Source organism: Panthera leo, chromosome A2, assembly GCF_018350215.1.
Source record: "Panthera leo isolate Ple1 chromosome A2, P.leo_Ple1_pat1.1, whole genome shotgun sequence".
Lineage (NCBI taxonomy): Eukaryota > Metazoa > Chordata > Mammalia > Carnivora > Felidae > Panthera > Panthera leo.
Window position 1 is genome coordinate 3,262,190 of NC_056680.1, and position 13,750 is coordinate 3,275,939.

At 56.5% G+C, this 13,750-nt stretch overlaps 1 protein-coding gene across 1 annotated transcript in view; it reads right to left on the reverse strand.

The window, feature by feature from the left end:
- Positions 1-12,499, reverse strand: part of SH3GL1 (SH3 domain containing GRB2 like 1, endophilin A2) — a 30,313-nt gene extending 17,814 nt beyond the window's left edge. Inside the window, exon 1 of the mRNA XM_042928065.1 lies at positions 12,296-12,499. Within this exon, the coding sequence (XP_042783999.1) occupies positions 12,296-12,340 (45 nt within the window). The 5' untranslated portion in view covers positions 12,341-12,499. The remainder of the gene's footprint in view (positions 1-12,295) is intronic.
- Positions 12,500-13,750: the final 1,251 nt, after the last annotated feature.

The following is a 13,750-nucleotide window of genomic DNA, read 5'->3' on the forward strand; positions in this document are numbered from 1 at the left end:
CAATTCTGACTCAAGGTACTCTTCAATGAGGCTGTTTTTATTTTTTGCAGGAGAAAAGCAAGCCTGTCCTCCCAGTCTGGTGGTCTTTCCCCCCGGCCTTCCTTCTCTGTCGTCACCCATGTGATACACGTCTGGCGTTGCCGCTTCTTAAGCTCGGAGCCGTAAGAGTGCTCAAATCCCTCTCCGCCTCGTGACGCGGGTCTAGCAGCCAGGGCCATGTCCCAGCACCCGGGGCTGCCTCCGCTTCCCCGGAAGGACCGACTCCACAGACTGTGTCTGGGCTCCCGGATGAGGGGTAAGAACCCAACAGGGCAGGCCAGTGGCCCTGAGGCTCCAACGCTGGGGCCTCACTCTAGCTGCGTGTGTCCTCTTTTCCTTTCTCCTTCCCACGTCCAGACGCAAAGCCAGCGCCCAGGGTCATCACCTTGGGAATCGTCCCTGGTCCCTCCCTTCAGTCTCCTGTCATAGGACCCTGGGTTACTGTATCAGCCCTATTTCAATCACTCAGTCACCCTGCAGACTCCTACCCTGAGCTGATCTGCTCTGTCCGGATGGGGATGGACAACTGGGGTCAAAGTCAGAAACCCGGATTCCTCCTTTTGAGAAACTTGCCCAATTCATTCAACGCATAATCATTAGATGTGCCAGATGTGGTAGAGGGGGAAAATGAATAATATAGCCACACCAAAAAAATGATAATAGAAGGGATCTATGCCAAGGGATAGGGAGAGGCCGCTTCCTCCTCGTGGGGAGAGAACCAGGCAGGGTTCACGAAGGAGATGGCCCTGAACTGGACTTTGAAGGATGGGTTGCGTGCAGAAAGGAGAAAGGGACATGGAGTGAGTAAAGGCAGAGACAAGGGGACACGGGGACCTGAACCAGTGCCGAGGGCAGAGGAGCTGAGGGCTGGCACGGAAACAGATGCCCAGGACGGGGTTCTGAAGCGCCCCTTCTCAAGATGTGAGGGGTCGTTAAGCAAAGGGTGTCTGGTGTGAGCTTCCGGGCTTCACAATGGGAAGAAAGGTGCCACTGGACTCGAGAGCTGCCAGCCTCCTTCTACACACCTGGCAGGAGCCCCGGGAGATGGAGACCCTACTGAGATGCTTCCTGTGCCGCGGCACCCTGAGGCTGACACGGTGGTTTTTGCGTAAAGCCTGAGCACAGAGCCAGTTTTCAAATGCACATTAAACAACGGTGACGGGGGATTGTCTACGAATTCACCAGCTCTTAAGTCGCCAAGGTGGGGGATCCAGGAACCAGGGAGTGACTCCTGCAGAGCTTCCGATTTGCTCCAAAGAGCACTTCAGTGGAAGCGGCTCTTGGAGGAACTGTTCTTAGCACAGTGACCCCCTAAGTGGACTTGGACAAGTGCACCAGACCTATTTTCTGGTGGAGTCTGGCCATCAGGTTGGAGGCGAGAGCTAACGGAGGAGAAAACACACATGTGCGTGTGTGCACACACCCACCCCTTAAAGACTGAGCCGAAAACCCGTCTCTGGACAAGGCTTTAAGGCGGGGGACCTGTCTGCATTCCCTCTGGCTGCCACAACAAATTACTGTAACCTCAGTGACAAAACAACACAAGTTTCTAAACAATACGACACGTTAAACGACCCGACGCTGACACAACACAAAAATCTTAAAGAGGTCAGAAATCCGACGTGGACCTCACCAGGCTTGAGACCAAGGTGCCGGCAGCTCTGGGGGTTTCCACGCCTCTCCTGGCTTCTAGAGGCAGCTTGCGTTCCCTGGCTGTGGCCTGTCCTGTCCCCAAAGGCTGTGGAGCCGACGTGCCACGCTCCATTCTCCCTGGTCCTCTGTTCTGCACTCACATTTCCCTCTCACCCCAGAGGGGACAGGAGCCTGCGTTTAAGGAGCCCTGATCAGCAGACGGGGCCCACCCGGTTAACTGCGAGTGGCCTCTGTATCTCCAGCTCCATGCTGTGGATCCCACCAGCAAGGGCTCTTGGCCAAGGCAGCACGCACCCAGGCTCTGTGGGGTGGGGACACCCTTGGGTTCACCCTGAGTCACTCCGCCTGCCACGGGAACTGCAGGCGGTTCTCGCCACTCATTCCACTCATTCATAGCAGTTCTGTTCTAGAAAGTCCCTGCAAACACTGAACTGCTGAACGTGAAGCCGCTGCTCCTGGGAGAGATACTGGGGTTAGGTTTCTGTGAGCCTCTAGTCACGGCCGATCAATACATCAGCTTGCATCACGTGCGTTTCTGTTTAAAGACACCATAGTTCATACACGCTATTGACTCATCAACGTTGAACTCAGCCAACAGCGCGGTGACCCCGTCCCGAAGGAAGCTCACGGCGCACACAGGTTTCCACTAAACACACTGCCACAGGACGCTGGTTAACAGCCGGAGCCGAAACCAGAAGGCACAGCTGGGAATCGGCACATCGGGAGACTCTCCCGCTCTGATGACTGCCAAGTGCCCACGTACAGACAGATACTAGCGGGCAGGTGAGCTCTGACTGGATGCACCAGCCCGAGTGGCCCCGTGTGGCAAGACCGGATGCCAGGCGCTTTCTGCGAACTCAGCCTCGCTGTGGAGAACAGGACTGAGGACACAGCTGTTGAGGAGGTGACAGGCCGAGGACCAGATTAATTCTGTGAGGAGGACACAGGGCAGATGCAGGGCTCTGGGCTGCCTCCCCGGGTTTACCCACGGTTCGCCCTCCCCCTGGACGACCCCCAGCTTAGCCGGTGCCTCGGAGCCTCCGTGCCCCCCGCTGAGCTCCCTGGGCAGCACACTTGAAACATCTCCTGAAACATCACCGTTGTGAGTGTTCAGACACGTGACTCCCGCCAGCTTTGGGCTCAGGACTCTGGGTCATGCAAACTGAGTACCGGTTTTGTTTCGTTTTCCAGGCTGGTACCGCCGAAAACCTATATGGCTTCATTAAACGAGGTATAAGTCCGGAAAAACTGAGGCACGTGCCGGAGGGGACACCTGCAAGAGAGCTCACTGCCACACGGTCCGGAAGAACAAAAGCGCGCAAAGCCCTAAGTGCCCACTGGCAGGGGCCGGATAAGTGCACCGTGGCACCGTCATACCGAGGAAAGCCAGCCGGCCGAGCAGCGAACCTAGAGTTACATGTGTCTGGGCACACACGCGAAGGGGACACGCCCACAGTGCTGAGCGACACGAGCACCTCACGCCACTTGGAGGAAGGGTGAACTCGCAAAAACGATCCTGCGCACTTTTGGCGTTACTTCTGTGCAATAAAGGTGCAAATGAGGGCGGGGGCTTTGACTGCGACTGTATTCGTGCTGCACGGAGCTCCTGTAGGCACTTGGCTCTTGCGGTCCTTCCTCATCTCTATGTCTATGCTTGGAACACGTCACGATCCGGCAGCGATAGCAGGGACACAACGTAAGACACGCGTTGCGCGTAACTTCACACGTAAGCATGTAACTTAACGTTAGCTAGATAACGGCTACTGACGGAACACGACGTGACGTATCGTGACGCAGAGCACGTTCACGTGACCACGTCAATAGAACACAACGATGCGATCAGCGAAAAGTAATCAATACTGATCACAACAGCAACAACTCAGCGAGGCGCCGGAGAAGGGGCGTCCCTCCGCAACACCCCAGCGGCGGCTGGCTCCGGCCCGGTGAGCGTGAGCCGTGAGCCACCGAGGGGAAGCTCCCAGAGGTCAACCCCGCGGGCTCTGCTGGAAAGCCGCGCCGACTCCTGGACTCCAGGGGCACGGTGGAGGCAACCGGGCAAAAGGACCGTCTCCGTGCCCTCCCGAGTCCCAGACACCCCTCCGGTCCGCAGCTTCCACTTAAGACTCCCACGCCTGCTCATCCCCTGGTGGTGGAGAGGTCCCACCGAGCAGCAGGGGCTGCCAGTGCCTCCCGGCCACCCTGAGCCGAAGCCGTGCTCTGGGACAAAGCCGGGGCCTGCTGTGGGAGGCAGGGAGAGAACACCCGGGTGCCCTGGAGGCACTGGAGCCAGAGACGCCCGGCTGGGAGCCTGGGACGACCGCCTCACACTTCTCCGCTGCGACGATGTTCCATGCCACAGCTGGAGAAGACAGACACCTGGATCTTCACGTCCAGGACCTCGCAGCCCGCCTCTGTGGGGGGCCTCACTTGCATGCGTTTGGGGGCCCTGACCCAGAGGCCAGCTTGGCAGTCAGTGGGGAGCCCCAGCAAGTCCTAAACCCCTCGAAGATGGGCAAAAGGCCGCCCTGCGCAGGGGAGCAAGAAGAGACTAACCACAGCAAGGGCTCCTGAGCTCCCGGGAGGGAAAGGTAAACCCTAGGCCGGGCAGGTGAGGTTAAGCGATGGAGAAATCCACCCCCAGCCCCTCAGCGGCCCTCTTCTGAACCACAAAGACTGGCCTTGAAGGGCCAGCGCTGCGCGGCTGCCTCCACAAAGCCCGGGCTCTGATGGGGTGAGGCCTTCGGGCTGACGGATGCCTGCCCGTTTGCCTTCAGGCAGCCATGGGGCCTCAAGCGGGGAAGGCGAGCGGGCGGAGGGGACCAGGAGGAGCTTTGGGTCCTTGGGGGTAAGAAGGAGCAGGAAGTTACCAGTTTCCTTCCCAAGGGGCTTCCTAAGAATGTGGGTCGTTGCTCAATCTCGGGGCTAAGGCCCAAAATGACAGAAAGTTCATCATCTGTTGCACTTTCGAAAAAGCAGGGCTGGGTGGAGGGCACTGGCAAAGATGTGAATTATGGGCCGAGGTGATGCTGGGGAACTCCTGGGGAGTAGCGACTGAATCGTGCACATTCTGTCGTGCCAATCTAAAGCCAAGGGGACAGTCTCTGAGCTCTGAATTATTTTTAAACCAGTTGGACCTGTTCCTGATGGAGGCTTGTCAGCCACTCTGCTCGCCTGGAGGTCCGCCTGGACCTGAGCAGGAGCCGCCCCCAGGGACACAGCAGCAGCCACGTCCCTGTCACTGTCCTGCCCCACTCCCGCTCTCAGAAGCCCACCATTTCCAACAACTTGGCTAGCAAGCCATGGCCCAGGCAAGCCCTGCTCCCTCAGGAGCTCGGGTCTGATGAGAAGAAAAGCACACTCTGGTGTGAGGCTGTGTTTGGCGGGTGGCACGTGGGTGGAGACCAGCGGGCCGGATGCTCAGAGCACGGACAAGTCTTCCCAGCGGGTGGCCGCAGGAGATGGCAAGCACAAAGACACAAACAGGAAGTGGACAGGGAGACCGGGCTGGGGTGGGGAAGGTAAGGTACAAGGCAGTACAAGGTAGCCGGCTGGGCGGACACACCGGTCGGACTGCAGTGTGCCACCCACAAAGGGAAGGGGTGGGACTTAAAACCGGGACCAGGCAGGGCTCCAGGAGGCCCTGAATGCCAGGCCAGCTGGGGATGTTCACATTTCCCGCCTGTCCCAGGCTCTGCTTCCTCTAGGCGTGCTGACACCAAAGCTCCGGCATCTGCACCCACAACCCATGACGCAACCATTTGCTCACTAGTGTGCGCAAACATCCGTCTGTCCGCCCATCCGATACAACACTGAGTGTCCGGGACAGGCCGGGGGCTGGGCTCAACTGGGCACACGGCAATGGCAGAACTACACGGGGCGCTACCCACAAAGACTTAGGATCCAGTGACAAAGATGTCAATCCCAGCCCTTGACTGGGAAGGCGACTACGCAGGAGTCTGAGAAACAGGAACAGGGGCTCTGACTGCCGGGGGGCTGGGGAGATGCTGTGGGAAGGTTGAAGGGACACATGGGAGGGGAACTAAGGCTCACCAGGCCAAGGGCAGGGAGGGCTGCCGGGTGTGGGAGAACAACCCACAGCCTCTGTGACCCTGGGTGGACACGTCACATCGTCTGGCTGGACAGCACTCCCTACGACTGTGAGCCCTGTGGGGACAGTGGCCACGGGGCTGGCGGTCTCAGACACGGGGTGTGTGAGGCCACTGGAGGTGCTCGATCCCCAGGTGTGGAACTCTGAGCAGCTGGGCAGCGACCCGATGCTGAGTCAGGTCCTTCGGAGGAAATCACACATCTATTTTCCTGCTGTGGTTGGGAGTCTCCGCGTGACCCCACTCTCAGGGCCCAGTCAGCAGGTTTTTTCTAGGAGCTGAGCGGAAAAGGAAGGTGGAGCTGTCCTCTGGGATCCTGCGTTCTGGAACCCTGGTTACTGCCTAACAGGAAACGAGCGGAAATGTACCCAAACTGCAGTGCTCCTGAGAAGTGAGAAGTGGCCACCCAACCCAGCCTGCGAAAGCTTGGGACGGGGGTAGGGCAGGGACCAGGCGAGGGAGGAAGGGAGGGGGGAGGGAGAGGAGAGAGCAAGGAGAGAAGACAGAAACCAGCTGCTGCCAGCCTGACACACTTCTCCACCCAGCTTGCCAGGGGCAGCCTTGAGAGAGCACCAGAAGAAGCTGCCCCTCGCACTTCGCCAGCCAGGAAACGCCATTAGGGTTGGAGTTCGAGGGTAAAGACGCCTCAGCCGGCCTGCACAGCTCCCAACCCCCGGGGCAGACAAGGTCTGTGGCTCGAAAACTTCAGCATCACACTTTGCCTACAGCTTACAAATTTTACAAATTTCACCTTCGAAATAATAAACAGAAGACTACTTTCCTCCCGCCAACCCCCTGGCTCCCACTTGCCACAGAGCCAGAACGTGCAACACGCTTGCTTCCGAAATCCCATGAAAGAAGTGGGCCACGGGGCCAAACTAAAAACTAAGTTTTGGGGTGCCTGGTGGGGGGGCCCAGGGGGTTAAGCGTCTGACTCTTGATTTCGGCTCAGGTCGTGATCTCACGGTTCACGGGATCGAGCCCAGCACCAGGCTCTGGGCTGACAGCTCAGAGCCTGCTTGGGATTCTCTTGCTCTCTGCCCCTCCCCCGCTTGTTCTCTCTCTAATAAATAAATAAAAGCCGAGTTTCCCCAGATTGGATCAGTTTCAAAATATTGGCAACAACAGAAGAGGAGAAGGGCTGAGACAGGCCAGAGCACAGCTAACCGGCCCGTGTCCTTGGGTCAAAGGCCATGGGACGCACGCCAGAGGCAAAGGGCAGGCCTGAGTAGGCCTGGTCACAACCGGTGTTTCCTCGGAGGAAAAACTCGAGCAGATGTGCATACGGGCACCTGAGGGGTGAACCGCTGAACTCAGAACCATCCGTACGAACTAGCGCTCAGATGGGGGCTCCACAAAGGGAAAGCTGGGGGGATGGGTCGAGGGGTAAACAGCACTGGCTCCTCGGTTCACTCGCTGAGTTCTGGGGTCTCAGAAATGTGACAGCCCCCAGTTTCTGAAACTGAGCAGGGAGCTGCTAGGAAACTCCTCACCTCACATGCTATTATTCAGAGGCACGTGGACTATAATTAAGTGTCCCATGGCTCTGCCTTCACACAGAGCCAGCTAAGTAGGGAGAAGAGCGCCCAGGCACGCTGACTGGTCTTTAATCAACACAGGGTTCTGAGTCAGAGGTGAACTTGCCACCTCACGCTCGGCGGGCACGGGGAGCAGAAGCAGAACACGATGCCCGCTTGAGAGGTCCTGGTTTGTTAACGAGAATACGCAGGATGCTGCCTGGTTACAGAGAGCCTCCGTGACGGCGAACAGGGTCCTGTGAAGGTGGTCAGGTTCACCCAGCTTCACGGACAGGCCTGGGAACGGTGGGGTTTAAGGAGGTCCCAGGTTCCTTTGGGGGAGGGCAGTCTCACACCTGTTCTGTAGCTCCCCAGTCCAGGCCTAAAACACCAGGCTGGTCTGTCCACCAATGGAGCGGGACGGGAACATCTCGGTCCAGGGTCCCACAGGGATGTTGCTAGTTCAAAGGTCTTCTTACAAGGGGAGTCAGCAGAGTTGCTTCCGGCAAAGTTGGACTTAATCCAGATCCCATCTCACGTGGACACAGTAACAACCAAAGCCATCCCCGTGTCTGCTGCCCCAAGGCAGAGGGTCTTCCGGCAGTTAGCCTGCAGCTGTGAGCTCAAGGGCCTGGGGCAGGGACCCCACTTTGCCTGTTGTGCTCAGCACACAGGTTCCGTGCTTTAATTCCCGCTGATGAGGGAGCTCCACGGTCCAGATTTTTTGCATCTAAGACCACTCCATGTTTATTACTTAACAGGCTAAACCCTTTGCTAGGAAATCAAGTGGGATTCCACACGATAAGGTTTAAAAAATAGGTCAGAGCAGGCAGGATCTGGGGACGTTCCAAACACCAGCCACATCTCCCTGATACTAATTACTCTAAAGGTTGGGGTCCTGGGTGCCCCAGCCCTTTCCCCACCTCATGCCTCTCAAAGGAAGTCTGATCTTTCCTCCTAGACACAAACCCAGGGCCTAGCAAGCATCCAACGAACTTCAAAGCTCTGGGATATGGCAGTCATGAATTTTCCTCCTAGCTCTCACAGAACCAATCTTTCAGTTCAAACTCTCTCCCTCCTTTCAGGCCAAAAAAAAAAAAAAAAAAAGGAAAGAGAAAGAGAGAAAAGAAAAAAAAAAAGTCAAGCCAGCATTCCAGGCGGCTGCCAACTCTATCCCTAGTTACACTCTCAAATCTGGCCCAGCCACAAGAAATATCAGAAAGCAGTTAGCGGTTTAGGTCTGGAAATTAATGTCATTTACAATGAGAAATGAACTTCCAAGTCTGGATCTTGTTAGTGGGGTCTCCTTACCCTCCTTAGGTCCCCAGAAATATTCAGACTAAAGCATCCCCCCCAGTTCTATATGTACATAAGTACCAGATGGGTGGTAGGACTGAGGCCTCAGACAGATGCCTGTTCCTTCCAGCATTTTCCGCTACAGATCCTTCACCGTGCCTCAGCCCAGCGGTGTCCAGTGTGCAACAAGAAAAGCTCACGAACTTCCCATTCAAGTCCAAACCAACCTTATGCGAGACTTGAACGTTGTCACCAGAGGTGAACTGGCACCGACTCTGCCGGGATATTGCCAGATACTAACAACTGGTTTGTTACCAGTATCCGCAGTGAGATCAGAAACTTTTAATCAATATCACAGCGTCAACTAGGAACCAAGCCTCTCCATTGCCCCTGGCTCTCCCACATCCACCTGGCTTCTAGTTCTCAATTTAGATACAACACTGTTACAAGCCTCTGCCGCGAAGAGCCTGTTTCAAAGCACTGTTTCTCAACCTCAGCGCTCTTCACATTTGGGGCCGGATAATTCTTTGTTGTGGGGAAGGCTGGCTGTGTACCGTGAGGTGTTTAGCAACCATCCCCGGCCTCTACGCACTCGATGCCAGCAGCACCCTCTCCCCAAGCAGTGACGACCAAAAACCGTCTCTGACATTGCCAAGTGTCCCTACGCGGGTGCATGGGGGTGGGGGGCAGAGGGAAGGGGGGCAGGGTTAGTCACCCCAGCTGAGAAGCAACGATGCAAGCTTCTACCTTCTTAAAAATACCAGGTGCCAGAAGACACTCTGGGGTTCTGACGACGTGGGATCTGGATGCTGAGTTTTACGTGCCTGTCTCTCTGGGTATATGCGGTTATCTGTGTTTTGAAAACTAAGAAAAGCAGGTAGCTATCACAAGAACGGCCCAGGAGAGATTTTGTTGTTGTTGTATTGTTTTTGTTTGTTTGTTCTGGTATAATTATTCTCAGTATTCTCAAATCTTAAAGCAGAGTTTCTCAATCTCAGCAGTAATGACGTCTGGGCCCAGATAATTCTTGGGGGTGGAGGCTGCCCAGTGCGTTACGGGGTGTTGAGCGGCATCCCGAGCCTCCACCCACTAGATACTAATAGGAACCCAAGTTGTGACAACCAAAAATGCCTCCAGATATTGCCAATGTCTCCTGGAGAGTAGAGAGAAATGTCCCCAAGTCTTTTTGTGTAAAAGGGGAGTGCATTTACGCTCAGGCCAGATGGAGACTGGCCGGCGGAAAGCATTATCGCCTGCTCACGCCGTGAGAGCTCAAGAGACATCAGCTGCCTCCTCATACCATTCTCCAGAACACCCTCTTCAACAGCTGACCCTCTTCTGAGGACAAGGGGATGAGAGGGGGGTCACTGAGCGCAGACAAGAAACCCACAGGGAGACGCTGGACTTGTCCTGATAAACAAGAGATGCTGGGGGACTGCGGAAACTATTGCAGAAGGGAATGGAGTGCGGCCAGCATGATTCTTGAGAGCACGACTCAGCAGAGGGATTCAGGAGGCCAAGACAACCGCTCCCAGAGTAGGACGTGGCCATCGCCATTCTTGGGGGACGGGCCTCACGGAAGGGTGAGATCACAAACCGATCCACACCGCGCTTTCCAGGTTTCGACACGCTTCTCACAGATCTGAATGCGGGCCACCTGCTTCCCCCTGAGAGAAGGAGCCCTGGTGGCTGGTCTGAGCGGCCTAGCTAGCTCCTCTGGCACAGTGTGTCTGCGTGGGACAGTCCGGGCCACCAGCATGGGCCCTGATAGCTGGGGGTTGGGAGGAGAGGGCTTCTCCTGCAGGAGGGACTACATCAAGGTCCAGACAGCAGGCAGCCATTCCCAGGTGCTCCGGTCAAGCCCTGGGGGTCCGGCGCCTGTTGGGCAGGGTCTACCCCAGGGCCGGGTCACTTGATTCCATCCTGCTGGGGCAAAGGGCTGTACCCTCAGCAATAATCCTAGAACCCTCTGGATTTAGTCTCTGTTCCCCCAGGGGTCAGCCATCATCTGGGGTTTGCCCCGAACACGAGGGTCATGACTTTATCCATCAAGGGACAAAAGGTACCAGCTGTGTGACTGTGGACTCGTTTCTCTTCCCTCCCACTGGACTTCTCCAAATTGTGGGAAAAGCCTGGTTGGCCAGCGGGGCCCACACAGTCCCCAAGACGGTCGCTCGTTCTGTGGATTCTACCCACACAAAGTCCACACCTACGGTTCTGAACCTGGGTTGGAGGAACCAGTGGGATTCAAGGAATCTGGGGCTTCCTGGATCTGAATTAATAAACTGAATTTCCCACGTGCCCAGCTCTCCGGAGACTGGCTCTGCAGCTTTCACCAGATTAATGAGCAGTAGGGCCTGGCCGTTCCAAAAAACCTATCCTTATCGGTCACAGGTAACGCACATCAACGACTGGGTTCGGCATTCCACCTCCAGGAATTTATCCTACAAATCCAATCCCACCCGTGACCAAAGACAGTCACTGGCTAGGGGCGCCTGGGTGGCTCCGTCAGTTGGGCGGCCGACTTCGGCTCAGGTCCTGATCTCACGGTTCGAGGGTTCGAGCCCCACATCAGGCTCTGTGCTGACATCTCGGAGCCTGGAGCCTGCTTCGGATTCTGTGTCTCTCTCTCTCTCTCTGCCCCTCCCCTAGCTCACGCACACTCTCTCTCTCTCTCCTTCAAAAATAAATAAAAACATTAAAAAAAAAATTTTTTAATTAAAAAAAAGATAGTCACTGGCTATTCAGATCAGTATTGTTTGTAGAAAACGACTGGAAACAATCTACATGCCCGTCAACAGACGCCTGGTATACCATGAGCCCATTAAGAGACCGAAGAAATTCTAGGGTATGTTCTAGGGCCGTAGTCCTGGGGTAGGGGTAAGAGGGGAGTTCTCCGGGGGCATCTGGTAGCACAGGGAGGTATCTGTGCTGTCAGGATGGGGGGGGGGGGTCTTCTGGAAGCAAGTGGGTGAGGGCCAGGCTGCCCCCACGGCAGGGAACCATTTGAGATGGCGAATTCCAGCTCTAATGTCATCTCCAAGACACTGAAGGAAAAGCACACAGGACTCTGTGTGTTTTTAAAGGAAAGGCGTAAGCATATCTTCGGAGGGAGGCAGGAATCGTCCGTGACCGTCTTTGCCACCGGGGAAAGGGACGGGACGCCTGAGGGACCAGAGGGGGAAACTGACTTTCCATTCCACCCTCTGGCACAACCTTGTACCGGGTCCATCAAAGGGGGGTTCTGTTTGTTGGTTTTTAAGTACCACTCCAGACGCAAAGTTTCCCTGCCCCTGGGCTCTCTGGCAAGAGTCCCGAGTCGACAGCCTCCGGAGGGTTTCTTCCCCTTCCTTCTTTCCTCCCTCTTTGACCTTTCAGAGGAGGGGAGGGGAGGCGAAGAGGGGTCCAAGTCCCGGGTCAACCTCTGGGTGCGTTTCTGCCCCCCCCTGGGGGTCTGCCCACCCTCCTCGAGGAGACTGGAGCCCACATGGCGGGCTGGGCCTGGGTCCCCTCGCTCGCAGCCCCTGTCCCTCCTGGGCTCTGCTCACCGAGCGGGGCACGCGTGCCAACGTCGCCCCCTCGGTGCCCGCGGCCCCCTCCCGAGTCGGGGTCGGGCCTGGTCTGACCCCCGACTCCGGGCAGCCCGGGGCCCGAGACTCACTCCCCGCCTCGGCCTCCGCTCACCTGGCTCGCCTTGTAGAACTGCTTCTTCAGCCCCGCCACCGACATGCTGCCTTCCGTCGTGGGGGCTCCCGCCCGAACCGGAGGGACCGCGCAAGCGACAAGCTCCCGGGCGCCGCCGACACCCCGCGCGCCTCAGCGGGCCCCCTCGGCGCCGCCTCCACCTCCCTCTCGCCAGCTCCGCGCCCGCCCCAGCGCCGCCTCAGCCCCTCGCGCGCCCGCGCGGCCAGGATATTACATGGCAACCGCACACTTCCGGTGCCGGCTGGCGCGCGCCCCGGGCCCCGACTGCGCACGCGCGCCCCCTGCCGGCCAGAGAACGCACGCGCACTTCGCCTGCCCTGGGGCGGCCGCCTCCGCCAGCGAGGAGACAGGAGCGAGCCTAGAGAGTCCGTGGAGGCTGCAGCGACCCCTGGGGTCGCGGAGGTAGTCTTAACGTTTAAAGGAAAGGCGCTTAAATCCTTCCGGGGAGGTTGGGAGGCTGAAGGTTTACAAATCTCCAGATACCTGTTTGCTAATCTCGGCTAACCCAGTTCTCCGCGCGGTTAGTCCCTCCCCCACACACCGCCTTCCACCCTGCAACGTGCTCATCCATTCAGTGGCCCAAGTCAGACATCAGCGTGTCACTTCTCCTTTCTATACCCACTGTCCTCCCTGCCCTGACCAGACCATCCCACCAGCCTCCTCTTGGTATGCCCACCTGCAGGTTCCCCTCTAATTTCCCCTCTAAAACACAGACAGAAAGATGCTCTATAACACAATTTCTATCATATCAGTCTACTGACCTCAGAATCCCCTCAACTTCCTAGCATGGCCTACAAAGCTTGCAAATTTTGGCTCTATCAACCCTTCGGACTTCAGCTCTCTTCCTTTTCTATAACCCATGATCCCTGTTTCCTGTTGACCTTTGCTAATGTTGTTCCTTTAATGCGTATTCTCCCCCAACCTTTCCCCCTGATCCTATGTGTAAAAGAGCAATCTGTTTGGAATGTCACCGGCTTCAGGAAGGAAGTCTTCCCAGATTGATACATGTTACTTGATAGTTTTTACATCAGTTTTTATTGAATTCAATTAATTGGAAGTTACTAATGAATTGGAATGAACAAGTTAATCCAAAAAGAGGAACAAGAAAGTGCTAGAGCTGAAGTGTTTGCGACTTCAGTACCGAAATCTCCGACAGATTTGGGTGCTTTTTCTCAAGCAAAGACTGCTGGAAGCTTCCAATGGCCTCAACAGAGGATATTGCACTAAGAGGATTGTTTCAGAATACATATGCCGCAACCTCCCTCCCAAAGGTCCTGATGAGACTGTTGTGAATAGTTTTTAAAAATTTCCCACGTGGGGCGCCTGGGTGGCTCCGTCGGTTAAGCGGCCGACTTCGGCTCAGGTCATGATCTCGCGGTCTGTGAGTTCGAGCCCCGCGTCGGGCTCTGTGCTGACAGCTCAGAACCTGGAGCC